Below are 25,727 nucleotides of genomic sequence, written 5' to 3' on the forward strand. Positions count from 1 at the left end.
TAGAACTCTTAGAGCTAATTTCTGTTTAGAAGAATTGGTTGATCCGAATGGCATACATTATAAACACAAATTAGCTACATAAACATCATTTTGATGATCTTAAATTTATAATTAACAAAGGTTATTAATGAACAAGGGTTAGATTGTTTTGACTAAAAATTACATTTTACATTTCATCCAACTCAATGAAATTATTTTTACAAGTAAGAAAAGTTCATTATTGTTAGATGGAGGTTGATGAAGATCCATGGTCATTTGGTATACTTAACTTGCAATATATGCTAGGATTGAAATTAATCATTTTCTTTTAGAAATTTATGGCACTGTTTGACTGATTGATAATATATTCCCACTTGGAATATGTATACATCAATCAAATTTGTCGCGACAAATTTTTTGATATGCAAAATATGAACATAGATCTTGAAGAGTCAATTTATTTGGTCCTTTTTAGAATGTCATTTTCTCTAATCATAAAACGAAAGATGCCAAAGTTATTCCACTGTCTATATATCTAAATATTTATATGTCAATCTCTCTTTCTACATCATATTGGGTCCATCAAAATAAATATCATTTTGTTATTGTCGAAACTTGACAACAAGCTGGAATGCCATTATTAAATACTCTGCTTTCCTTAGCATATAGTAGTATTAAGTAAACTAATCATCTAGAATAATTAGAACATGCAATTGCATATTAAGAAAAAATTCAAGGATAATATTATAAATTGTTGCCTCCAAATTTCCACCGAAAAAGGTTGGTTCCCGTGACTCTTCTAAGATCTCAAGTATTTCTAGGAGGAGAATACAAACTCATAAATGTAAAAAGTACATTTTGTCGTCCAAACTTGCCTTTTTATAAAATATAAATAAAGCTCAAAAAGTTTCTGAGAGGCACCTGTGATTAAAAATATAAGTTTTGATTTCTATTGAAGCTGCCAAGAAAAGCTATTCCGGGTTCTCAAGATTTGATATCAAAGGACTTGATGAGCCTTCCCATAGTATCTGTTGATGAACGGCGACTGCAAAAAGAGCAAACAAGCAAACCACATTTTACATATTAACGACTTTGTAACAATTAACAAACCATACTCAAAATGTTTGATGAACAATTTTTGTTCTTACCTTGACGCCACTGACATCTGGTGTTTCTGGTGAAGGCTGAGGGTAGAATTTGTAGAACTTCATGCTTTGAAAGGCTTGCTTAGTCTCTTCGCTCATATCCTCTATTGCTTTCTTTCGAGCCTCTCTGGCCTGCAAGGATCATTCCGTATGCAAAACAATGTTATACAATCTATAGCACATAATATATATCATTCATCTTGGCGTGATTATACTTTACCTCTCGATTAGCTTTCTTTGCAGCTCGAACTTGCTCTTTGACATACTCCTGAGATATACAAACCAAAAGAGCTTAGACAAATCTTCAACCGTCATGAACTGACTATTGATTTTTTATATACAGCTCCACTTACTTTGAACTCATCCTTTTGTTCTGCAGATAAGGCTTCCTCTGCAATCAGTTTATCCACAAATTCCTGAAATACATGCACAAAAATCAATACAATGAATTTGAATACGCTCTTGAGTTGAGCCAAATGAAGAAGTGATTTCAAGTTTCATCGTTACAGAAAAGCCAAAGGCACACACCTCAAGTTCGTCAAACTCCCAGTCAAACTCACATACAACCTGCACAAACAGAACATTAAAGCTTGCTTATCAAAAAAAAACAACACATTTTGTGTACACTGCCACTTCCAACAGATTCATTACTAGCTGGGAGACTTACCGGCGGTTCAGAGGGGAACATTATTTGGACTTCAGTACTCTGTTCGAGTTCATCTTCCTTGAATGGCTGATAGAAATCTACAAAGCAAAAAAAAATGAGGAAAAACGACAGATCAGATATTATTTGCTTACCACATGCATAACAATGAATAAACTAATAGCCTGCCATGTACTATAAATGATTCTCACTCTGCAAATGTTAGCTAGTATTAGTAGTGAGAAAAAAAAAACTCACACGGCAGGCAGTACTCGTACTTCTTAACACGATCTTCCTTCATATGTCTGAGAGCAGCTCTGCAGATAATATAAAGCTAAATTGAGTACACCAAAACTGGCAGATTCAAACAATACTATATGTATGAGAATAGAGACCCGTAATACTAAAGACCCATATATAAAATCCTTCTCCCTAACACCAAATTACTCGGCAGAAATGACGAAACAAACGATGCAACGTGAAGCCAGGTTTCATGTTCTAATGTCAATATCATATGTAATTGAACTCAAAAATCCTTTCATAGCGAGTATACATTCATCTTTTTAACTCGTATCAGTGATAAGAGAAGACAACACGTGTTAATTACCTCCTCTGCGTACAGGTCATGACAAAAATCTGAAAGTTCATCCTATCAACTTGTCTACCTCTGCAGGAAGAACAAGTAATTAGTCAATGCTAGTAAACCTTCGAAAAAGAATAGTAAACAAATGTGTTCAGATGCATGAGGAACTAATGGACTAAGTACCTTTTGTCAAACGGAATGTAAGGAAGCCAGTCCATTTTCATCGTCTTCATCGGAAGGATTTCCTCCACTTCTCTCTGAACCGAGGTGACTCCTATCTTATCAGAAGGTGGAAAAGGTGATTCAACCTGCAAATATAGAAAGGATAAATTCACCACAAGATCATAAAACATGATATTGAATCCAGCGACCGACGATAGCAAGCAAAGGTTGGCAGAGATTTAAACAAGAACTTACAGCAACAACGGCCGGGACAAGGACAATCTTGTTTGCGCCTTTGTAGGGGACTAACTGAGCTGTAATGATGAAATGAGAAAATTAAACAGGAATTATAAGAAAATGTTCAAGAAAATATAGAGAGCATACTGCACTTCAAAAGAGCCAGATGCTACAAACAAGTCTAAGGACAAGGACCCCAACTATCAATAATCAATACAAGAACAGGAGCAAGAGAGACAGCTTACGTTCTGTGCACCCAAAAACAAAGACTTTCTTCCCGTGGAGCAAACCACCTTCCTCCAACGCTTCCTGACATACAGATGAAGAAACACAAATATCAGAATCTCATCAACCCTGTTAAACTTGTCGACTCGACAATACACAACAAAACTGGAGAATGTAATCCAAACAGGACACAGCTTACTTCAAGATTCTTGAAATCCCAATTGAATTCATAAACTGCATCCAATTTGTCCCACTGCCATCACAATTTAACAAACATAAGCACAAAGAACAAACTGAATTCTCAACAGAGACAGTAACTCCAAATGTTGAAGTCAAATTCTTCAAAACAATATACCTCAGTTCCCACTGGAAATGCTGCCTTCCACAAACCCTCCTGCAAAAAAAAAAAGAAGGGCACATGTAGCATTAAGATAACTTCAAGATATCATGAGAATAAGATGAAAGCTTCCCCTCCAATAACTTAAACCCACCATGACATTACCATTTATGGAACTAAGATAACTTAAACCCACTCATCTTTCCAGCAACTAAGAGCAAGATATTATAGCTTATAGGCAAGTTAAACGAGAAGCCTAATCCAAGCGGAAGATCTTAAATGATATTCAGGACTATAAAGCATTACCAGATTACGCTCATCCTCGAAGTACTCAGGCTCCTCCTGTGGTTTAGCCACTCGAGCTTTCTTAGCTCTCGCAGCAGGTTTCTTCTCTTCTTTCACTTCGACATCCTTCTTCGTCGCCGCCCTCTTTCGCTTACCACCACCGCGACCCGCAGGTTTCTTCTTATCTCCATCTCCATCCTCCTCCTTAACGTCCTCCTTCGGCTCGGAAGACGAAGCGACATCGACCTGATTCTCCTCCGGCTTAACTTCCTCTTCTTCGTGTCCCTTCGCCTCTTCCCCGTTCTCCTCAGCGACTGCTTCCGTAGGCTGTGGCTGGCTCTCTTCCTGCGTCGACGCCTCGAGAGACTCGGCAACCACCTCATCGGCGACAGCTCCTTTGCGACCCGCTTTTGAAGCTCCCTTTCTCTTCGCTCCTTTCTTCATTGTAACTGACTGAGAATCGAAACTGAGTTTGAGAAGAAACGCTACGCCGTCGAAGCGAGAGAGGAAGCTAGGGATTGGCGGTGGATCGGGAGATTTCGAATTTCAGATTTAGGGGTTTGTTTGTTTATTTAACTTATTTATCTATTTCATCAACGTTGTCTTTGTCCTGCGTCAAATCAACGCCTCTTCAAGAAAATAGGGTTTTTTATTTTTTTCCTAAATTTAATAAGGTGCCGGTTTGCTAAAAAAAAATGTAAGGCCCAAAACTAAAATGACATTTTATTTTGCCGGGATTATTTTAATTGTTTTGAAATTTGGAATGGCGGAAGTTTGATGAACCATGTGGAGGCTTCTTTCTCATGTGGCTGCTGCGTCCACCGTTTATGTGAACCTAAATAAGATATGAATTATCTTTCAGATTTATTTACATTTCTCTAATATTATTTTCATCTCTATATTTTTTTCTTTTTTGTTTGTTTGTGAACAACTCATATGTACATATAATTTATTCTAGAAAATGATAATTTAATTTCCAACCATATAATTTTACATTGTCTTTAACGATTTTTGTTTGTTTTATCAATATTCTATTTATTTTTGTTATTTATGTTTGAAAATCCTTCTCAAAATGAAGATGAAAATGTAAGCCTACCTAAAAATATTAGATGAACCACAGTCCCACACAGAAGATACTTAAATAAAAGTCCAACGGTATTCATCCATATGTGCAACTGGGCCCATATTATTCCATTTCTTTGTGGGCTTTAGCAAACGGGCCTTTATATTGAGGACCAATATGCCAAAGTGTGCGACTCAGGAAAGATCGGATTGCTTGTGGGTGTAGACGACACAGTCCTCGAGTGGTTGTGCGATGCACGTGAGGACGTAACCCTTCTGAATCTGCTCTTCTTCAAGGAAAGAACCTAGCGACTGATCCACTTTCCCGGACACTATCTTTCCGCAACAAGTCCCACACGTCCCTGACCTACAAGAGTATGGCAGTTCCATCCCCGCGTACTCCGCTGATTCAAGTATGCAACTATCTTTGTTTACTTCGATCTCCTTCTCCTCTCCCTCCGGATCAATCAGTTTCACCCTTCTAGACGCCGTTGCAAACACCTTTCTATTGCCTAATCTCAACGACGGCGAAAAAGACAAGACGTAAGGCTTATTGAGCGTGGTCATGAGCTGAGCACGTGATGTTGATATTAGAGGAGGGTTGATGCTCCATGAGAGCACTAATTGATCCATTATATGCATTCGCTTTGGTTTGAAATTGTGTAAGAACAATGAATCAACACAAAACTTATATTTTAAAGCTTATACATGATACATCAGCTCGAAGATCATGCATGTAACACGTGCATAGAGTGATGCTACGTGTACACAAGAGGCCTCCCAAACCAATGTGGTGTGGTCCGATTTAGGCATGGTAAAATAACCGGTAGAACAGAACTGGAACCGAACCGAAATATCCGAAACTGAAACCAAACTAATACTCTCAAATACCGGAACGGTTTCTAAATTTTTTATATTTGAAACAATTAAACCGAACGGATACCCGAATATATAAAAATATTAATTATATATACATATAACATAACTAAATATATATATTTAATTAAAAAAATATATGAAAATGGTCGAAAATAACTAAATTATTATAAAGTATTCAAACTACGCGAAACTATCTGGATAGTTTTATTCGAAATATCCAAAATTATTATCTAAATCATTTTAATTATTTGATATTTTATCCAAATTATCCGAATCCAAATCAGATCTAAATGAGAACCAAATTTTTCGAGTATTTTTCGGTTTTTAATTTTACTATCTGAACCGAACCAAATCTGAAACTATCCGAACCGAACTGAAATAGTTAAGTAGCAAATGGATCCTTTAACCTTTTACCCAAACTATCCTAACCCGAACCGATACCCGAAATGCCCAGGGCTAGTCGATTCACTCATAATGCAAATCAGGTTGAATTAGTCCAAATAGTAGTGTGAGGTACTTTAGCTAATTAAATCTTTATCGGAGGACTTGTTTTGCAAATTACTGTTTCTAAAACTTGTCCTCCATTGTTATCGTCACTCGGAAGCTCAAAACAATGGATTCTCACGAGTAGAACGAAAGCATTTATTCACTATGCTCTCCTCTACGAAACTGCAACCGCCCAAACCTGCAATCTTCGCCAATCCGATTTTCAAACAACCATTCATCGATAAAAGTCCTCCGTTTCGCCGCCGGTACACTCTCCCGCAAGCTTCTCTGCGATTCGCCAAGGTCTCGGACTCAATCGCGTCTCCATTGTACTCGAATCCGAACGAATCTTCCCGTCTAACTTCTTCCGTGGGACAGCCTCCTCTCCAACTCTCGCAATGGACGCTCACGCAGAAACACTTCGTCTTGCTCAACGTCGTCGCTTGCGTAGTAAGTCTCTCTCTGTACTCATCTTCGAGATCTTCGCCTTAATTGCTCTTGGATCTAGGTCAAAACAAATTCGTTTGCTTCTTTGCGAATTCAATTCAACTTTCATCACCATTGCAGACAGCGATCTCAGCATCATGGCTATTCTTAGCTGCGATTCCTACTCTTCTGGTTAGTTAGTTAGTTAGTTATTGAACATTTAGCTTTTAAAGATTCTACAGACTCTTGAGGGGTTGTGAATGATCTATGTATTGTTTTACTTTGACAAGGCTTTCAAGAAAGCAGCAGAGTCTGTTGAGAAGCTTTTGGATGTAACCAGAGAAGAGTTACCTGATACAATGGCTGCTCTTCGCTTATCCGGGATGGAGATCAGTGACTTAACTATGGAGCTTAGTGATCTAGGGTCTGTTTGATTTCTGTTCTTGCCTCGCATCAATCTTCGTTTCATGTCTAACTCTTTGGTGTTGTTGTAGGCAAGGTATCACTCAAGGTGTTAAAAGCTCAACGCGGGCTATTCGCGTGGCTGAAGATAGACTAAGGAGGTTTACAAACATGAATCCAGGTTTAAGCCAGCATTACTTTCAAGCTTTTGTTTTTTTGGGATAGGGATGCTTCATGGTTAACTTCCATGTTTTACTTCATCAGTAGCTTCAATGCAGGAGGTGATGCATCAGACCGAGAGAAAGGAAACAGAACCAGTGGTGGCTAAAGCAGCGAGGAACTTGAGGGAAGGGATCGTTAAGGGACGCTCTTTATGGCAATTGTTATTCACAATCACTCGCTTCTCCAAAACTGCCGCAAGTTATTTTGCAAAGCGAGTTAAGCAGTAGAAGGTTTATTATAGTCACTTCATTTTTCACTTGCCCTTTTCCAGAAACCGAATCTAGCTAGTGTTTGTAGCTTAAGAATACTCTAGTTTGATTATTATGAAACTGCAAAGATGATCTTGAATCTTGAGACGCAAATCAAGTTTCTTTTAGAGTTACTGGTCCACAAAGATTACCCTATTTTACACCGTGACGAAGTTAAAAAAAAAAGACTTGTAGCTACATGTCGTAGCTGTTAACTCCACCTCTTTTCCCTGAGCTCACCGGCGGTTTCCTTGTCAATTTACTCGACACGTTTAGACTCCTAGCGGAAGTTTCGACAGATGAAGCTACTTCTGCCTCCTACCTCACAAAAAGAGAAGCTAAGCAGAAAAGAAAACACTCGTTTAGTTAAACGAACGAGAAGAGAATTCATCAGTTTACATTTCTTGCTTTGGCTTTCACCATGTCTGAAGAAGAAGATGAGTGTCTGAGATTCAGACAGTCTAGGAAAGCCATCGCAGTTTGAGTGATGAGCTTGCACCTATGTCTTTTGTTATCGCTCTCTTTCTGCATCTTCTGTCTTCTAATTTCTCTCTCTCTAACCAAAAGATCAATCACCCTCTTAAATGTTCCCTCTCAACTCTTTGTTCCTCATTTCTATACAGGGGTATGTCTTTGTAGAAGCTGCTAGAAGAAAAAAAAAATGATAGGTCCGATAAGCAGTCCAATATTCACCGAGATTTGTTCGAAAAAAAAACAAAAAAACTCAAGTCCGGTTTATGGTCCGTGTACCGGATCGTATTTTCTCCCAAATTATGCAGTGAAAATATCGGTTTTTAATTATTAAAAAAAAAATTGTGACAATTCCGAAACTTCAAGCTCAAGTCTCCTACCTTTTAATAAATTTCTTTTCTTTCTTTTTTGCTTTGTGTACAGTGGAGAAGTGGAATTTGTTTATTTATATCGTTTTTCTCCGTGGAGGAGTGGAATTCTATAGGTCTACAATGCAGAGTTAAGTGGGAAATGGCTAACCCATCCATATATAGAACCCCTTGGCGCCAACTCTCATTTTCTATAAACATACTATACTCTAATTTGTGTTCAACAAGTTCAGACTTATATTTCAAACCAAGTGTTTTTTTTCCAAAAATAATATATATTTTTCTTCAGTTCTTGACTTTATCTATGCGATTTTTTCATGTACATCTAGTCGATCAAAATACATGAACTAATAGAAGTAAATGTTGAATATGATATATGCCGCATATACGCATCAATAGCTTGCTTATGCATCAAAGCTGCCAGGTAACAGCACGACACAAACGTTGACTATTGAATGAAATAATTAGGTAAATGTTTATTCTGTTTCTGTAGCATACATGCAATAATAAGAGGAAGAGGATCGAAGGCGCAACTATATAACAAGATACGACAGAGATGTTTCGATTAGGGGAATAATGTGTTATAAACAGCGGAAAATGATTACACGTATTGATTCTAATCAGGTTTATACAATTGTTGTGGCTTTAGCTCTGAAAATAAAATATTAACCCACGAGCAAACATATACAATGATGTTGATTATCAATATATTTTATACACTTGTAGCTAGGTCCAAAAACTAAGATCACCTAATAGTACAAACGTTTTTTATAATACTTTATTTAAAATTTTGTAAACCTTTGGTGACCGTCGGCTATCGTCCAATTACCACAGTCGCTTGAATATGATAATAATTAATAATAACACCTTTTATATCATATTAGAACCTTTTGAAACTTCATGAAATGCTACGGTAATTAGCAGAAACAATATACAAACACATGAAACGATGTTTATGAACGAACGTGAAATTGCATGCACTTGTAATCCGTTTTCCACGTGTATGGGTGATAGGAAAAGAACAAATCCAATCCTTAGTTGTGGCGGCCAGGCCTACCAGAGCTAGGTGTCTCTCTCCCCCTTTGCTTTAGCCTGACTATCATTCCCCTTGTTGTCACGATGCCGTTTGGAGTCTCCTACATGCATTTGTAAACTCCTTGTTAGAAATAGTTTGAACATCCAATTTGGTCATATCGATATAAAACAAAAGGTAAAACTCCTTTTGAAAAACTTTGAGATTAAAAAAAAAGTTCTATTATATATAGCAAACTATACGACCAAGCATATCAAATTATACATGCATGCATATGCATGTGAATATATATAGTTATATACTGATAATATATGCAGAACACCTTGATTCTCTTTAGCTTCTTTGCTTATAAATTTATAATAGATTACCGAAGATGCTGAATAATATGGAGAAGGAGAGATATGAAGACCAAGACACTCCATGAAGCTGTTGATAGCTTCGTTAAGGAATTGACAAGGACGATGATGAGAGGTTTCTTCTTCGCTTCGTCTCTCTTTCTCCATTGAAATCCAAGTCAGTCTAATTTATTTCTTGTGCGCGTGTGAATAGATGTTTGAGTAAATATAGAGGTTATGCTTTGTCTCAGATGGTCTCGACCCTTTTTATAACACTGACACAGCGAAGAATGCCATGTGTGTCTCTACAACTTGGTATTAGCAGGCCGGTTTAGTAGGGATGGAAGGTGCAACGTCCAACTTTGGTTCCAATAAAGAAAAACAACTCGTTATACATTTTATGTTAAAAGAATTCCAATTTTAAAACAGAAGTCAAACAAAATTTATAACATTAGCTAGTAATTATTTATTAAAAACCAGGTATAAAAGATAATTTATTTGTTTGTTGATAAATAATTTTTAAATTCTTTGTCTGGAATCTTGACCTTGCCATGGGGCCTGGATATTAGTTGTCTTCGGTCCATTTGCATATTTTTTGGAAATGGTGTCCATTTGCATATTGCTATATGCTTTTTCAATAATTTTAATCTTTCTCAAACTCCAAAAACTTTCCAATGCATTATTGGTGACCTTTTCTCGAGTTTTCAATTGATTTTCATATAAGCAAAACATGTGCATTCATGGCTGTTACTATAATAAGTTAATATTAAGGATAAGCCTTACAAAAGGTGAACAATGTTAAAGCACTAGTCAGTATAACAAAAGCTATTCGTGATTTATGGTATTATTCTTTATATGATAATAGTTTAATCAAACATGTTTATTCATGAGGTATACTCACTAGTAGTCTTGACCAAAAAGAAAATACTCCCTAGTAGTCACTACCATTACTAACAGATCGCAATGGAGTGGTATCAAGAGAATTCTTGGTTAGGGTTTTTTATTTACTCGTATGTTTCTTGATGGACATGCCAAAATATTTACTCATCAGTTTAATCAAAGTAAATAAGTAAAGCCCATGAACAAAAGCCCAAATACGGTTTTGAGACTTGGAAATGGGCAACCTTATAGACTGGCATTCCTCGATCAAATAAAAAATTATATGTTGACAGTGGGATTTGAACCCACGCCCTTTCGGACCAGAACCTTAATCTGGCGCCTTAGACCAACTCGGCCATATCAACTTGTTGTTTAAACTCATATATTTTAATAATATAAACTATTGTAGAATGTAAATATTGAATAAATGAGAATAGGAAAAAATAAACCATAAATAAAAAAGGATGGGTCAATGTCACCTGAAGAATTGTCGACTGCCCCCAGCCACTAACATTGTTACATTGAAGCAGTGATAAGTCAGTGTCTTGAAATGAAATGAATAGTGAAGAGACAAAGACACGAGCCTAGTTTCAGAATGCAGAGATACGACTCCATGCACAGCTTTCCATGTCTTTAATTTATAAACTAGACCATCAGTCTAAGCGACGAAACCTATGACTTCTTCACCTCCACATTAACTCTCTGTTTTCTCCACTCTTTTTATCTTGGCTTTGAAAGTCATCTCCAATCACTACCACCATTTTAGTATCAAAACCACACTATTTTAATGTAATTTTAACATTAAAACTAAGATCTTCTCCAACCATAATACTAAACTTCACACTAAAACTATTTATAATATTATATGTATTAAGTTTTTTATTTATCATTTATTTAATTGTATATTTTAATAATAAAATAAATGAATAGTGTTTTAGTGGGATGAATAGTGTTTTAGTGGGGTGAATAGTATCACACCAAATTTGGTATCAAATTTTAGTGTTGCACTAAAATAGTGTGATTTTTGCAGTTCCATTAAAGAAGATTTTGTGTAAAAAACACACTAAAATAGTATTTTGCAATTCCATTAGAGATGGCATAACCTTTAACTCCAAAAGACGAAAAAACAGTTTTGGATTTGAGTACTTGTAGACCCTGGCTTGTAGATATCTCAAGTGGCAATAAGATTAAATATATGAATTATTATGCTACCTCTCAGGCTCTCACCAACTTTAAAATCACAGAAACACCTCTTCAATTCAGCGTTAAAATCATATTATTTTAGTGCAATACTATGATCTTATACCAAATATGATAAGATACTATTTACCAGAGTAAATATTATTTATTTTTATTAATAAAAATATAATTAAATAAATCATAAAAGAAAATATTTATAAAATAATAAATTAAATATTTACAATAAAATATTATATGTATTAAATATTTAAATCTGTTAATTAAATATTATTATATATTGAAATAGAAAATACTTTATTTAAAAATATGTTTATTGTAATGTGTTTCATGTAATATAAAACACACAATAATAATTATTTGTATTTAAAATATTTAATAATAAATTATAATAATAAAAAAAATAGATTAGTGCAAAGTTGGTGTTGTGGTTAGAGAAAAACAAATTTTAAATATTAAAATGACAGTAAAATAGTGTGATTTCGCACTAACATAGTGTTATAAATTGGAAAGGTTTTTATTAGACTATGTTTTGATTTTATATCTCGAATCTCCATTTGATATTTCGTTCGATTTTAACTGTTCTAAAACATCCCAGAACTCAGTTATACTTTAGTAATCAATATTTATATTTTAAAACCCAGTTATACTTAAGATCAGCTATTGTTAATATCTAGATTTGACCTAAACAACCATTCTCAATGGAATCGAACTAACAGCACAATAAACTAGGAGCACAATGGAAACACTAAACTATAGTCCAATACACTATCGGTTAATAAATATATCTTTCTGATCAAATCTAAGTACTTAGTCGTTAGATCATCAGGTTATATATTTAACCATTAGGCCTACTAACCATCGTATCGATTTATTTGTTTACACTGTGCTCTGTTCGCACGACAACAAATCTTATATCAATATATTATGTCATGTAAATATCTATTCATTTAGAAAAGAACAAGGTAACGTCACCTCCTTTGGGATCGATCACCATCATCTTATAGCTTTCTAAGAGCCTATTTATTTTTGTCCAGCAATGTTAACAGAATTTGTCTTGATTTGAGATGAATATGACAAAGTGTAATCAGTTCACTGATTTTTCTCTTCCAAATTATTTTCCCACCGACAGATCAAACACAGTTACACACCAAAAGCATGTGTGTGTGTGTGGCTCCATCCATGAACTAGAGTGTGGTTCCACTGCTCCGTACCCTCCCTCTGCGTGCTGTGTTTTTTAAGAATTATCCGAGATAGATAACGGATATTGTTAATTAGTCTATCTAATTAACGGATGTAATCGAATGATTCTAATCAACATAAATTTTTGAAACTGCTAATTTAAAAAAGTCTTTTGCATTAACCAGAGAATATATCGACTTCGAATTTGTTTCAAATAGGTTCTCTGCCCATATAGACACACCTTCTCCTTTTTTTCTCCGACTTTTATTTCCCGGCAGGTCTATAAACTATGAACGAGAGCACAAACTTTCATAAATAGTTAAGTACAAATACTCGTGTCTAAATACATTTATGACATGATACCACTTGAATTACATACTTCTCCTCACTTATTACAAAATGACAACGTATCTGTCGGTTATAACTTACCAAGCAGGTGCACCAAATTGATCAAAATCGTCCAAATTACAATTAAAACACAACCATCTCAGTGTTTTGTCCACGTCCCACCCAGTTTGTTTCTTCTGATTCTGAAAATATCTCGTTATCGGAAGAAAACAAGTGCAATTATTTCGACTTTTAGAGAAATATTCAGGTGTTAAGTACGTACGTAGGCTAGCCAAAGTCATAACAAGGACAACTGACCAAAACAGCAAAAACCGATAGTATGATCTAGTCATTACTGATCCATTTATTTAAACCCATACTAATTAAGGATAATGATACTACGTTCGTACATAACAAACCGAGTTGCTAAATCAACTAATTGTAAACAAAAGAAAACCACACGACAAGCAATCCAAACCTCTCTCGACAAAACAAAGCAAAAACGTAACAAATGTAGAAAATAACTTAAGCTTGACTAAAGTCAAAAACCCTAATTTAATATATTTCCGTTACAACGGCACGTAACGGATGCTCCATCTCACAAGAAAGCTTCAAGACTTCACTAAGATTAACCGGTTCTGTCTGATCTTGACTCCACTCGAACCGTCGCACTAGCTCAGCGACCCAACGAGTCACAGTAGCTAAACCCATGTTCTTCCCCGGACACACCCTCCTCCCAGCTCCAAACGGAGCAAGCCTTAGATCCCCACCACGTATGTCCACGTCAGCATTCCCAATGAACCTGTCCGGGTTAAATTGTAACGGGTCGGACCATACCGTCGGGTCGTGAGTGATGGCCCACATGTTGACCATCGCTGTAGTACCCTTTGGAATCACCATACCGTTGCTGAGCTGGACATCTGACGTGGAAAGACGAGCCCACGATAGCAGTGGTCCAGGAGGATGCAGCCTTAGAGTTTCCTTCAACACTGCGTTCAAGTAGGGGAGTTTTGCCAGGTCAGCATCTGGCACCTCTGCTCGGTCGCCCACGACCGTTTTTATCTCGTCCCTTAGCTTAGCTTGCACGTTAGGGTTCAGTACTAGCTCAGCCATGGTCCACTCCGTTAATAGCGCCGTTGTATCTGTCCCTCTAAAAATCATCTCCTATACATATGTAAGCATTTAAAGACAATAAGATAACATTACACCGTACGAGACCGTTACATATATAAACCGTTATAAAATAACGTGACTATTATTTTCAATTTCATACGGACTTACCCATAAGACGGCGATCATGTCATCTTCTTGAAGCTTCTCGTCACCGTCTAAAGATAACAAGACATCAACGAAATCTCCAACATCTCCTTTATTTTCCGAGTTACTTGCTCGATGTTCCTCAATAATTTTCTTAACGAGGGTTTTGATTCGAGGAACAAGTTCTGAGCAACGTTGCTTTAAACGAACCGGATCATAGAAATAACTCAACCATGAAAGATGATCGGACCAATTAAAAGCACCCAAGAGTTCGAACCCTTCTCTAACCATTGAAGTAAGCTCATCAAGAGCCTCTTCCTGAGCCAGAGGGTCGTATCTTCTCCCAAACACGCTCCCCATGATGTTGTTCAAGGCCGCTAGCTGCAAGTGTTTCCTCAAAACGACAGATCCAGCGCCGTTTTGCTCATCCGACACAGCTTTCACCATTTCGGCGCAGTCTAGCTGACGTCCAGCTTCATGTGCTAAAATACGCTTTGGGGCGAATAGATGAGTCGAGGCAATCCTTCTTAACGTGCGCCAATAAGCCCCGTTGGGCGCGAAACCTATGGCTCGGCTGAACATGAGGCTCTTAGCCGACTGCTTAACCGGCCGGTCCGCAAAGTGAGGCGACATCAGAATCTCACGAGCCGTGTTCGGCTCAGAAGCCACGATAACAGGCGTGGTGCCCAGGCTGAAAGCCATAATCTGAGTATTGGCTCGGCTCCAAGCCATGGCGGCTAACGACCGATGAGCTAAGCCGCGGCTTAGAGTGAAAAGACTTCCAAATACTGGTATGCCTCGAGGACCAGGAATCGCGACACGACCAATACGGTTACGGCCGTTCTTCCATGCAACACCACCGCCTCCGGCGAAAGCCCACGTCAGTAGAGAGAGAGAAACGACGGCGAGGATTAGATAGCCGAAGATGGAAACATCGTACATGTTTTGGGTTCCAAAAACGGCAGGTAGTGCGATCATCCAGTAACTTGTTTCTTTTGACGCCATATTCATCAGCTCCATTTTTTTTTTGTACTTTTGATCTTGTATCTTTTCAAAAAGTGCTTTTATTTTGGTTTAAGAGAGGAACAATGGTGAAGGTAGAGGGTATATATATACCCACATGCATTTTTTGGCAGCGTTGATTAAATGCGCAATGCATGGGACGAGAGACGTCTGTTTTAAAATGTTTATTTTGTATATGAATAAATTATCTTAATGTAAATTTGATTAATGTAGGGAAATTGAAATAGTAAGGTTAAACTGAGAGAGAATCACGTGGAGGGAGGTGGTGAGTCGCATGAATTGGTTTGGTGTTGAAATGAAAATGAAAGATATGTGTGTGTGAGAGGGCGTTATGACAATGAATTCTGCATTTTTATTGTTCTCTTGAAAAATCATTTAATTTTATTTGCACCGTTTTATTTCTTGGTTTTATTGTATGCATCGATGTGAGATACAATAGAATTTAATGAGGTTCGTTAAACCGAAAGAGAATTTAATGAGTCAAATATTATTTCGGCTTAGGGAATACGAAAGGAGGAACTAATTAATGTATATGTTTTTCAGAAATAATAGTTCTAATCGGTTATAGAGTGGGCTTCAAGAGAGCTGTGACGTGCAGCGAGTGGCTTGCCCTACTTCATTTCTTCTATTTCATAATCATCCTTATCTTTATTTTATTTTCTACAGAATTGCAAAATCACGAGTTTGAGTTAGTAAACCAAAATCACGTATTTCTATGAGAGTAAAATTAAGTTTTCAACCATCGTACATAGTTTTGAAACATCTAAATGCAAGATGTTCATATTACTGCACCGTTTTTTACTCATGGTTCTAGATTCCATGCTCAATCTAGTTCCAAATAATCAGGACGGTATATATATACATTCCTTTATAAGTTATGGACTATTATTTTCACAGAGGTATGACTAAAGTATAATGAGCAATTTAATATCTTGTCATTATTCTGTTACGATTGATAGAAATATCAATGGTTTGTTAGAAGTTGTTTGATCGCAACTCGCAAGAATTTATGCAGAGAGAAAAAAGCAACCAATTCGTATACCACGAGATCCAAGTCTTTGTATCTCTACGACGAGAAGTCGTTGTATCAAATTAAGATGTAAACTAATGGTGGAGTTGTCTTCTTTTCTTTTCTTCGAATTCTATCACTATTTATCATATTCTTGCGTATTTAATTTATACGTTCACAACTCACTAAGTATTAGAGAGAGGGTGGCATACGGCTCAATGTTCAACAGAACTTGTAAAAGACAGATGGCTCGACCTTAAAATACATCCATAATATGCAACTTTATGAGAATGGATCGTGTACAAACTTAGTTTGGAACATATCTATTTTTCTTTTAGTATCTTATTAGAAATCGGTTAACCAAACGTTATTGCATATGTTGAGAATCTTAACGAGCTTTTCAATGAGAATCTTATATGTTTCTATATTGTAAAATCTCCAGCAGAATTTTAAGATAACGTAAGATTATTTTCATAATAAGATCTGATTGTTTTACTTATTGTATAAGATTCTCACTAGAAAGCTGGCTATATTTTGTCATTGTAAAGATGCATTCATGAGTGCAAACAATCTTAAATTGTACGAACAAGGAGGACAATCAAATCTCATTGAAAAGCTGGTTAACTATAATAAAGGTCTCATGCGATTTGTATGTTGCTTATTTCTAGCTCGCCGTTTACCGTTTTTTTATCAGATAATGTTTATGAATATTAAAATAAAATAAAAACCCTAACAAATTAGTGAAATTTAAACGAACCTGTTGTGGAATCTCAGATGCTGGGGCTGGCAGGCACCGAATCATCCATTATCCATGTTAAATATATATTAGGTAACAGGTTCAAATCTCGGCATATGTATGTCCAAACACACAAAAATACATAACCGAAATGGAATTGTAGTTTTCATTTTATTTAGTTACAAATTATGAAATAATTTTTAAATCGTTTAAGAAAAAAAAGTGTGAATGGTGAAGAAGGGAGGTTTGGCAGGGAATGGGGCTGGTGGACAAAGAAGAGTAAATGATAGGAGACATGAACCATCCCAATGTCCCCAAGTACTCAAAGTACATTGTACCCTTTCTATTTATATATAATACAAATTCGATGTTTGTTTCATAAACTTTTGAGATTCAGGTACAAGAATTTGATAATACAAGTAAAATTTTAAATATATGTAAGTCACGATAAGACTAAAACAATGAATGCATTCATTGGATTGAGCTAACCATACTAGATCATCTATTGAATTGTCGTCTAACTTCTCAGTAGCGACGTTGGGTAAGTCTGACAACATGCATGTTTACAGTGATCAAACTGAGCGTTTTTACTACGAACGTTTTTGGGTATCCCCGGTTTGTCTTTTGTCCTACAATAGCATATTTAAAAAGAGCAGAAGAGATACAAATTACAAACTCTCGTTTTGAACATTTACACCAAAAAAACAAAAAAAAAACTCTCGTTCTGATGATAGTGAAAATCCGCAACGGTGAGAAATTTATGCATTTCACATATCACGGATATAAACCATATAGTTCATTTATTTTATAAGAATCGAATTCCGGGACACAAAGCGTAACGATATAGTAGTTTATTTTATAAAAAAAAAGTACTTTGTTGACAAAAAAAAAGTACTTTAAGAATGTTACCAATGAAATTTGTGTTGAATGAATCTTAACAAGCCCCAGATCGTCTACTTAATGGCACAGGTAAATCATAAATATCGTGACGTGAAATATGCTCGATGAAACAAAAGTTATCTTATTATACAACGATATACGCTTTGGCCTCACCGACAAGTCTCTACAATGTATCTTAAGGTGTAAGTGAAATAGCAATAAGGTCTGAACGAGACACCGTCTGATTTGGTTGACAATTTAGAACGATTCAGCCCTTCTGACATCTCGGAAGACAGAATTGCAAATAGATTTGGTCGTCCACATGTATGTACTGTGTATGCCAGGGAAAAAAATGTAGAAACATGCATGATCAACCATGAGTTCTCTCATCAAATACACAGCTTTTAATAAAAGAATTACGAGTACGTATAAATCTATATCATTCATATTTCGTTCATCATTCTTTCTTCATGTGTAACATAAAATAGTTACGAAGTACACTAGTACAAAATCTTGTGGTGGTGTTTTAATCGGCTAATCCTAAAATCTTCATATTCAACAAGGCAGAGGCTAGTGGGGGCCATCGATAATAGTTATTAGTTAACATGTATTTCATATTTCACCATATTTGCAGCATAGTTTTATTCACCATTGTCATCAAAAAAATTTCAGAAATGTAACGAGAAATAAACCTAGAGGCAGGTAGGGGCATGGGAGTTGGGCCGTAAACAAGACTAAACATATGATGTTGACCGTTGACAGATTCGTCCTCTCTGCCAGGTTTCCTGATTGTGGGGCCCATCTTTTCAATAACACTGTCTTCAACGCAATTCCAAATCCATGCACCGCGCGTGAAGGTACGTGTTGGGCTATATATAAAGCCCATTTTAGAATCAAACAATGGCCACTCTATTTCCTTTTTTTCACAGGCCTAAACCAGGAAATACATAAATGTTATCAAATTAATACGAATAGTTTCATTACTAGTAAGTTTAGACCAATGGGCCTTAATGTTTCTCAGACTTGCCGATTGCCATGGAGTGTCGGAAAAATTCGAGTTCGGACCAGTGTCTATGTTTTGCATTAGACTAAGCAATTAAGCTTGATTCTACCCTAATCTTTTTTTCTTGTAATAAATTCGAAATGGTTTCAAACATATATGAGTCTCATGATCACATTACATTTTCCACATTGGAATGACATAAGTCAATATATAAAAACAGCTCCATTGCTAGAGAAGAATCCTTCAAGCTTTGACGCAGCAGTTGAAGCAGCTGAAGATGCTTCTCCTCGTCTGTTTCCAAACGACCACAAACCAAACTCTCATCATGATCAATACCAACTTAATAAAACTAGATTCAAATAAGAATATTGATAGTAATGCAAATAAAAAATAATCATGTTTGAAACGATCAAAGGTGCTTTGGAATCTTACGGAAGGGGAATGTGGTTGGTGATGGTGGGCTGGAGAGAAGTGATGTTGGTTTTCACTATGGACCGTGGTGAGCTTAGCGGTTGCTGTAGCTGACTCGGGTGGCTTGACGAGTTCATCCTCGTTGCCAAGACTGGCTCGAGAAGGGTCTCTCTTGTTCTGTTTCCTCATCTCTCTAATCTTGGTGAAATCCATGGAGTAATCAGGAATAGTTCCTCCTCCTTTCTGGTCCCAATCACCAAACTGTGGCACTGATAGCCATGGAGAGTTCTTCTGCAAACCCAACAAAAAAAAACCAAACAATTATAAATAAAAAAAATTAACTAATCAAAATGGTTTCATACTTTAAAAAAAAATACAGAGCTATTTACAAGGCGATGCATATCGTGAGAACTGTTTCTAAGCTTTGGAATGCAACTGACTTTAATAGGGAGACTGTTGTTGATGATCGAGAAAAAATCTGAGTAAAAGTAGGATCTTCTTATGTATCCAATAAAGGTAAACACAAAGTTTGACAAGAGTTCTGCTTCCAAGAATCGGAAAAAGAGAGAAGCTTTACTCGATTTTTGATACCGAGACGCAATCAAACGCGTGTCATCGCTAAAACAGTATCAGTACTGTTTGGAGCTTTGTTTTCTTTAAGTGTAAAGACCCATGTTCGATTCCCGACAGAAGCACAACGAAACAAGCAGATCTTTGATTTCATAGTTTAAAACAAAATATCTAGGGAAACAAACAAACGCACAAGACAAGAGACGTAAAACAGATATGAAGATGGTTTGTACCTCTTTTCGATCATCCTCCATTTGATTAAAACCTGTAGAAGATATGGTTTTAGATAGAGTAAGATATATTAGTCCTTCTGAATCCTTCTGAGCCAAATCAAAAGTGAAGCTAGAGAGACGACTCACTTGTAAGAAAATTAAAGACTCGCTTGTATTTATTACAGCAAAGAAAAGAACAGCTCGTTTTATCAATCAAATTTATTTTTATTTCATGGCCAATACTAATATGGCAATTAATAAACAATTACGGAAAGTCTGAGGTAGCGTGTAATAATCACGAGAATGCCATTTATGACTTTTTATCCCCTCTATGTCTGTCTCTCTCTCTCCTTTCGGCGTTGGTCAAATTAAAGAATCTGATGTCAGGGGGGCATTAAAGTATTTTAGGTAGAAAATATTACAAATGTTGACCTAAGTTATTTCTTCTTTCTCCCAACTGTTTATAATTAATATTGTGGTCCATAGTCATAGTAATTCCAGTTATGACTAGAAAGTCGGTTTGAAATAATTTTAATCTATATTAAGTTGACTAATTGATAACTTCATTCAGCCTGTCAGCATTTCAGGGTTAGAGGATATGATCTCATTGATATTTTTAAGGTGTATTATGATAACTTTAATATTGATTGGATCAAATAATATCTTTAGCGACAAAATAATTTAGAACATTACATGTAACCGAACCGAATAAATTTTATGCGGACATCAAACTGAAGCGTGACACCGGTTTTGGAAACCCGAACCAAACTCCAAACCACCGTAATTCCAATTTCCAGTGATATGATTACTTAGAACCGGAGGATTTATCCATTTCGGAACCGGACCGGCTACGAACAATGACTCAACCAACGATCCAGCTTCACTAACAGCTTGCAAAAACTTACCGTTTTCCGGCAGCACTCCTCCGATCATCTCCAGCACAACGGTTTCGTAATCTCTCATATTCTCAACCACAAAACACATCTGATTCGACAGAACGCTGAGATCCAACGGACATGAATTCACACTAAAGTTCGACGGAGATTCGCCGGGAAAAAGATCGTAACTATAATTTTGATGACCGGTAGATTCATCTGCGGGTTCTAGGTAGTAACTGCGTATTTTTTCTTTAGATAACAGTACAGTGTTGAGGAGTTCCCGTAACTGAGAGAGTTCGGCGAGTGAATGCATCAGTTGCTCTCTTGCTTCGTCTCTTTCTTGGATGGCAAGTCTCCACAACTGATAAAGCTGCTGAGTTTCTTGGTACATGTTTATACACCCTTTGTGAAAATTGTGAACTGGGAAAGAAGATTTAAGAAACGTGGGATAGCTTAGCTTAAATATATAGTAATAAATAAATAACGAGTTTAATTATACATAAATTTTTGTAGTGTGATCTTCTTTAATGCCTTAAATGAAGATGGAAAGCTTAGTTGTTCTTTCCGAGCTTGTTGTTTATCGGAGAATATTCTACTGATTTACTTGCATTATATATCGGTTATATAAGGTGATTTAGACATTATAATTAGGGAAATATAATATTTTATATTGATGAAGTCCTAAGAACACTTCCATTGGAGGTATCTACCATTAAAATTCTAAAATATATATATATATGTGTATTTATATATTAATATTCTTTCTGTTTTTTAATATAAGTCATTTTATGTTCTATATTATATGATTTTTTTCAGTTTTCTATGTAAAATTTATTAACACTTAATGATATATGACTAATGATAATATACTTTCTATTTTATTATTGGTTGATTTGTGGTTAGGTAAATAATTAATGATGTTTTGTTTAGAAAATATATTAAAAAAAAATTTTAATCTATGTCCACAATTCTAAAATGACATATATTAAAAAAAGCGGAGGAAGTATTTAATTGTGGTGTTACTAATTTTATGGAAAACTAATGTTTATAGAAATTTTAGTTTGGTTTTCCACAAAATTAATAACCCCACAATTAAATATTAGTATTAATATATATACATAAATATATATTTTTTAGAACCTCAATGATAAAATTTCTCATTGGGGGTACTCTAAGATCTATTAATATTTTTATTTTTGGTCCTCTTTATAAAAAGAATGAGATGTTCTAAACAATTTTGAGCTTTCTGAATGGTTGATGATTTGACACGTGACAATTTACAAGCCTTGAGTTGACATGAATACGTGTATTTTTCGTAAGACTCTTCGCACACGCAATAGAAAACTCCAGAGTCTTTGATTACTATTAGGACTCTTGTTCTGTTTCGTTGTCAAAAACAAACATTTTCAATCGTTTGATCCTTTGATATCTACAGTAGACTAATTATATCCACAATGGATTTAACGATGAACCTTCATAGCTTAAACCTTCGTTCTACGTTATTCACTAGTCCTCTTTCTTGCCCTACACCATCCACCCTCAAACTCTCCTCTGTTTCTAAACCTAGACGACGAGTAATTTTCAATATCAGAGCGACGAACGAGCTCGAGTCGCTCTTCTTGACAGAAGATCACGATCGTAAACCGATCGTTAAGCATTCAAACGACGGTGCGTCTGCGATATCTTCCGGAGTGAGACTTGAAAACATAAGCAAGAGGTACGAAGGCGTTACGGTGCTCAAGGACGTGAGCTGGGAAGTGAAGAAAGGCGAAAAGGTAGGGTTGATCGGCGTCAACGGCGCGGGCAAGACGACGCAGCTCAAGATAATCACCGGCCAAGAGGAACCCGATTCGGGGAACGTCATTAGAGCCAAACCCAATATGAAAGTCTCTTTCTTGAGTCAGGAGTTCGAGGTTTCGATGGGGAAGACAGTGAAGGAAGAGTTCATGAGTGCGTTTAACGAAGAGATGGAGATTTCGAGGAAGCTTGAGAAGTTGCAGAAGGGGATAGAGGGAGCTGTTGATGATTTAGACTTAATGGGAAGGTTACTAGACGAGTTTGATTCCTTGCAGAGAAGAGCTCAAGAGGTTGGTTTGGATTCTATCGATGCGAAAGTCAGTAAGATAATGCCGGAGCTGGGGTTTTGTGAAGAGGATGCAGATAGGCTTGTGGCTTCTTTTAGCAGTGGGTGGCAAATGAGAATGTCTCTTGGGAAGATCTTGCTTCAGGTATATGAATTAATTAATGATTCTTGTTACTGTTACAGCAGGTCCTGAGACTTTGTAGGCCTATTACCATTTTGGATCCGAATGGTAACATGCGGAACAAGTGTGTTGCTATCCTAATAACAACAAAAATATATAGATACATATACCTAGTAGAGCTTTTTGTTACTATTATAGGTGTTAACATTCAGAGCTTTTGTAAGTTTAAATTTTTTTTTTTTTTTTTACAATTTGGAAGTTTATATATAATTTTTTTTTAAGTTTAGGGGTTATATAGACCAATGCTTCACTAGCCTATGCTTATGACCGGCCATTTACTGAACCTATATAGCTAAAGTGTGAGTATTGTGTATAGGACCCAGATTTGCTGCTTTTGGATGAACCAACGAATCATTTGGATCTTGAAACCATTGAGTGGCTTGAAGGCTACTTGAGTAAGCAAGATGTGCCCATGGTTATAATATCTCATGACAGAGCCTTTCTTGATCAGTTATGTACCAAGATTGTGGAAACCGAGATGGGTGTGTCCAGGACTTTTGTGGGCAACTACTCTCAGTATGTGATTTCAAAGGCAGAGTGGGTCGAAGCTCAGTATGCCGCTTGGGAGAAGCAACAGAAAGAGATTGAAGCAACAAAGGATTTGATCGGTAGACTAAGTGCTGGAGCAAACTCTGGTCGAGCTTCTTCTGCAGAGAAGGTAAAAATATAAACTAGCAGCAACGTTTTACTTACTACTTATCAAGCAGATGGTGTATAACTTTGTGTGATGAATAGAAACTAGAGAAGCTCCAAGAAGGAGAGCAGATAGAGAAGCCGTTTCAGAGGAAGCAAATGAAGATTAGGTTTCCTGAATGTGGATTAAGTGGGAGATCTGTAGTTACTGTCAAGAATCTTGAATTTGGTTTTGAGGATAAGGTAAGATGATAAAATATACAAAACTAATATTATGGAAGATATTGTATTAAAAAAGTAAAAAATAAAAATATAAAAAAGTTAAGAAAATGCTGTTGGATATACCTTTTACTACTTGTGTCTGGTCTCATGGTTTGATCTGTGTCTGATGCATGCAGATGCTATTCAACAAGGCAAATCTAGTGATAGAAAGAGGAGAGAAGATAGCTATTATTGGTCCAAACGGGTGCGGTAAAAGCACTTTGTTGAAACTGATTATGGGTTTCGAGAAGCCTTTGAGAGGTGAAGTGATTCTAGGGGAGCACAATGTATTGCCAAACTACTTCGAGCAGAATCAGGTTTGTTCTGTCATAAAGAAAGCGCTTACTAGAGGGGATCATGAATATGGTTTTTACTCAGTTGTTGGTTTATAGGCAGAGGCTCTAGATTTGGATAAAACTGTGATTGAGACGGTTGTTGAAGCTGCTGTAGATTGGAGAATTGATGATATAAAAGGTCTTCTTGGTCGCTGCAACTTCAAAGCTGACATGTTTGATAGAAAGGTCTCTCTCTTGAGTGGTGGTGAGAAGGTAGTCTTGTGTTTTTATTTTTTTGCATTCACAATAGTACTTCTATTTGGTGTGTACTTCATGACCGTTTCTCTCTTAGGCACGCCTTGCTTTCTGCAAGTTCATGGTGAAGCCATCCACTCTACTCGTGTTGGATGAACCCACCAATCACTTAGACATACCTTCAAAAGAAATGCTCGAGGTTTCTTGTTCTTTCTCTTTTCTGTTGGCTAAAACTATTCTTGGAGGTTGAATAAGTTCTGATACTATGATTCCTTTTTCAATAGGAGGCGATAAATGAGTACAAAGGCACAGTCATCACAGTCTCTCATGATCGATACTTCATTAAACAAATCGTCAACAGAGTTATTGAAGTCAGAGATGGTGGTTTAAAGGACTATGCAGGAGACTACAATGTAACAAAACATCTTCCAAGTTTCTTTCTTATCCACATTTGTCAAATTTGTTCATTCTAGATTTATCAAACATGAGATGTTTCTCAGTATTACCTGGAGAAGAATATGGAAGCAAGAGCCAAGGAGCTGGAGAGAGAAGCAGAACTGGAGGATAAAGCTCCAAAAGTGAAGGCAAAGTCAAAGATGTCAAAGGCTGAGAGAGAAGCACGGAAGAAGCAGAAGATGAGAGCGTTTCAAGCTTCCAAAAAGAAGTCAAAGTCCAGCAAAAATGCCAAGAGATGGAATTAAAGAAAAGCTTTACACTTCTTCTAGCCTTAGGTGTATGTATAGTATAGTTCATCCATTCTTGATCCCGTGTAAAGATATGGTTTAGTTTCTTTGAAAACTTAGACCATCCTTTGTAAACTATAGTATTTAACATGAACATTCGAGGCGATGAGGACTATTCATGAGAATACAATGTTAGATGTGTGTAAATTGCATATGTTTCTCAGTAATTGCCTATGAATGTTGAAGCTGGAGAGCTGGAAAGAGC

General features: G+C 36.4%; 9 protein-coding genes and 1 non-coding gene across 14 annotated transcripts; 2 read left to right on the forward strand and 8 right to left on the reverse strand.

Moving 5' to 3' along the window:
• Positions 1 to 699: 699 nt before the first annotated feature.
• On the reverse strand, positions 700 to 4,224 carry LOC111212033 (protein HEAT INTOLERANT 4-like). Its single transcript, XM_022713411.2, has 14 exons — positions 3,618 to 4,224; positions 3,330 to 3,368; positions 3,174 to 3,227; positions 2,995 to 3,058; positions 2,768 to 2,826; positions 2,534 to 2,658; positions 2,375 to 2,434; positions 2,026 to 2,084; positions 1,792 to 1,868; positions 1,653 to 1,691; positions 1,478 to 1,540; positions 1,345 to 1,392; positions 1,128 to 1,256; positions 700 to 1,024 (listed from the first exon to the last, which is right to left on the reverse strand). Exons 1-14 carry the CDS (start codon positions 4,038 to 4,040, stop codon positions 977 to 979), a joined length of 1,287 nt encoding a protein of 428 aa, XP_022569132.2. The 5' UTR covers positions 4,041 to 4,224; the 3' UTR covers positions 700 to 976.
• A 231-nt stretch (positions 4,225 to 4,455) lies between these two features.
• Positions 4,456 to 5,909, reverse strand: LOC111212026 (probable ferredoxin-4, chloroplastic). Its single transcript, XM_022713397.2, has one exon. The coding sequence runs from the start codon at positions 5,298 to 5,300 to the stop codon at positions 4,854 to 4,856; it is 447 nt and encodes a 148-aa protein (XP_022569118.2). The 5' UTR covers positions 5,301 to 5,909; the 3' UTR covers positions 4,456 to 4,853.
• Positions 5,910 to 6,118: 209 nt separating this feature from the next.
• BNAA10G22190D lies at positions 6,119 to 7,449 on the forward strand. 3 transcript variants are annotated; one of them, XM_013860302.3, is made up of 5 exons: positions 6,119 to 6,473; positions 6,591 to 6,641; positions 6,740 to 6,873; positions 6,944 to 7,032; positions 7,119 to 7,449. In XM_013860302.3, the coding sequence occupies exons 1-5, from the start codon at positions 6,189 to 6,191 to the stop codon at positions 7,298 to 7,300; spliced, it is 741 nt and encodes a 246-aa protein (XP_013715756.1). In that variant the 5' UTR covers positions 6,119 to 6,188; the 3' UTR covers positions 7,301 to 7,449. The 3 variants fall into 3 exon arrangements, with proteins under 3 accessions (XP_013715756.1, XP_013715755.1, XP_013715757.1); XM_013860301.3 differs by having other exon boundaries at positions 6,120 to 6,473; positions 7,116 to 7,449; XM_013860303.3 differs by having other exon boundaries at positions 6,121 to 6,473; positions 7,130 to 7,449.
• On the reverse strand, positions 7,410 to 8,673 carry LOC111212028 (elicitor peptide 5-like). Its single transcript, XM_022713403.2, has 2 exons — positions 7,721 to 8,673; positions 7,410 to 7,639 (listed from the first exon to the last, which is right to left on the reverse strand). Exons 1-2 carry the CDS (start codon positions 7,850 to 7,852, stop codon positions 7,517 to 7,519), a joined length of 255 nt encoding a protein of 84 aa, XP_022569124.1. The 5' UTR covers positions 7,853 to 8,673; the 3' UTR covers positions 7,410 to 7,516.
• Positions 8,674 to 8,843: 170 nt separating this feature from the next.
• On the reverse strand, positions 8,844 to 11,791 carry LOC111212029 (elicitor peptide 1-like). The gene is made up of 2 exons (XM_022713405.2): positions 9,562 to 11,791; positions 8,844 to 9,296 (listed from the first exon to the last, which is right to left on the reverse strand). Exons 1-2 carry the CDS (start codon positions 9,694 to 9,696, stop codon positions 9,195 to 9,197), a joined length of 237 nt encoding a protein of 78 aa, XP_022569126.1. The 5' UTR covers positions 9,697 to 11,791; the 3' UTR covers positions 8,844 to 9,194.
• On the reverse strand, positions 10,692 to 10,772 carry TRNAL-AAG. Its single transcript has one exon. It is a non-coding gene; the product is annotated as a tRNA-Leu (tRNA).
• A 1,668-nt stretch (positions 11,792 to 13,459) lies between the features above and the next one.
• Positions 13,460 to 15,462, reverse strand: LOC106419173 (cytochrome P450 78A7). The gene is made up of 2 exons (XM_013859925.3): positions 14,395 to 15,462; positions 13,460 to 14,277 (listed from the first exon to the last, which is right to left on the reverse strand). The coding sequence occupies exons 1-2, from the start codon at positions 15,388 to 15,390 to the stop codon at positions 13,669 to 13,671; spliced, it is 1,605 nt and encodes a 534-aa protein (XP_013715379.2). The 5' UTR covers positions 15,391 to 15,462; the 3' UTR covers positions 13,460 to 13,668.
• Positions 15,463 to 19,126: 3,664 nt separating this feature from the next.
• BNAA10G22230D lies at positions 19,127 to 20,499 on the reverse strand. 3 transcript variants are annotated; one of them, XM_013859934.3, is made up of 4 exons: positions 20,361 to 20,499; positions 20,235 to 20,266; positions 19,453 to 19,722; positions 19,127 to 19,311 (listed from the first exon to the last, which is right to left on the reverse strand). In XM_013859934.3, the coding sequence occupies exons 2-4, from the start codon at positions 20,253 to 20,255 to the stop codon at positions 19,264 to 19,266; spliced, it is 339 nt and encodes a 112-aa protein (XP_013715388.1). In that variant the 5' UTR covers positions 20,256 to 20,266; positions 20,361 to 20,499; the 3' UTR covers positions 19,127 to 19,263. The 3 variants fall into 3 exon arrangements, with proteins under 3 accessions (XP_013715388.1, XP_022549489.2, XP_022549488.2); XM_022693768.2 differs by lacking the exon at positions 20,361 to 20,499 and adding an exon at positions 19,821 to 19,909 and having other exon boundaries at positions 20,009 to 20,316; XM_022693767.2 differs by lacking the exons at positions 20,235 to 20,266; positions 20,361 to 20,499 and adding an exon at positions 19,821 to 20,171.
• A 440-nt stretch (positions 20,500 to 20,939) lies between these two features.
• Positions 20,940 to 21,482, reverse strand: LOC111201346. The gene has a single exon (XM_022693062.2). The coding sequence runs from the start codon at positions 21,480 to 21,482 to the stop codon at positions 20,940 to 20,942; it is 543 nt and encodes a 180-aa protein (XP_022548783.1).
• Positions 21,483 to 22,391: 909 nt separating this feature from the next.
• LOC106419052 (ABC transporter F family member 2) lies at positions 22,392 to 25,713 on the forward strand. Its single transcript, XM_013859804.3, has 8 exons — positions 22,392 to 23,319; positions 23,672 to 24,013; positions 24,091 to 24,231; positions 24,387 to 24,566; positions 24,642 to 24,797; positions 24,877 to 24,978; positions 25,064 to 25,192; positions 25,280 to 25,713. The coding sequence occupies exons 1-8, from the start codon at positions 22,546 to 22,548 to the stop codon at positions 25,478 to 25,480; spliced, it is 2,025 nt and encodes a 674-aa protein (XP_013715258.2). The 5' UTR covers positions 22,392 to 22,545; the 3' UTR covers positions 25,481 to 25,713.
• The last annotated feature ends 14 nt before the right edge of the window (positions 25,714 to 25,727 follow it).

The sequence above is a fragment of the Brassica napus genome, chromosome A10 (assembly GCF_020379485.1).
Source record: "Brassica napus cultivar Da-Ae chromosome A10, Da-Ae, whole genome shotgun sequence".
NCBI classification, from domain to species: domain Eukaryota; kingdom Viridiplantae; phylum Streptophyta; class Magnoliopsida; order Brassicales; family Brassicaceae; genus Brassica; species Brassica napus.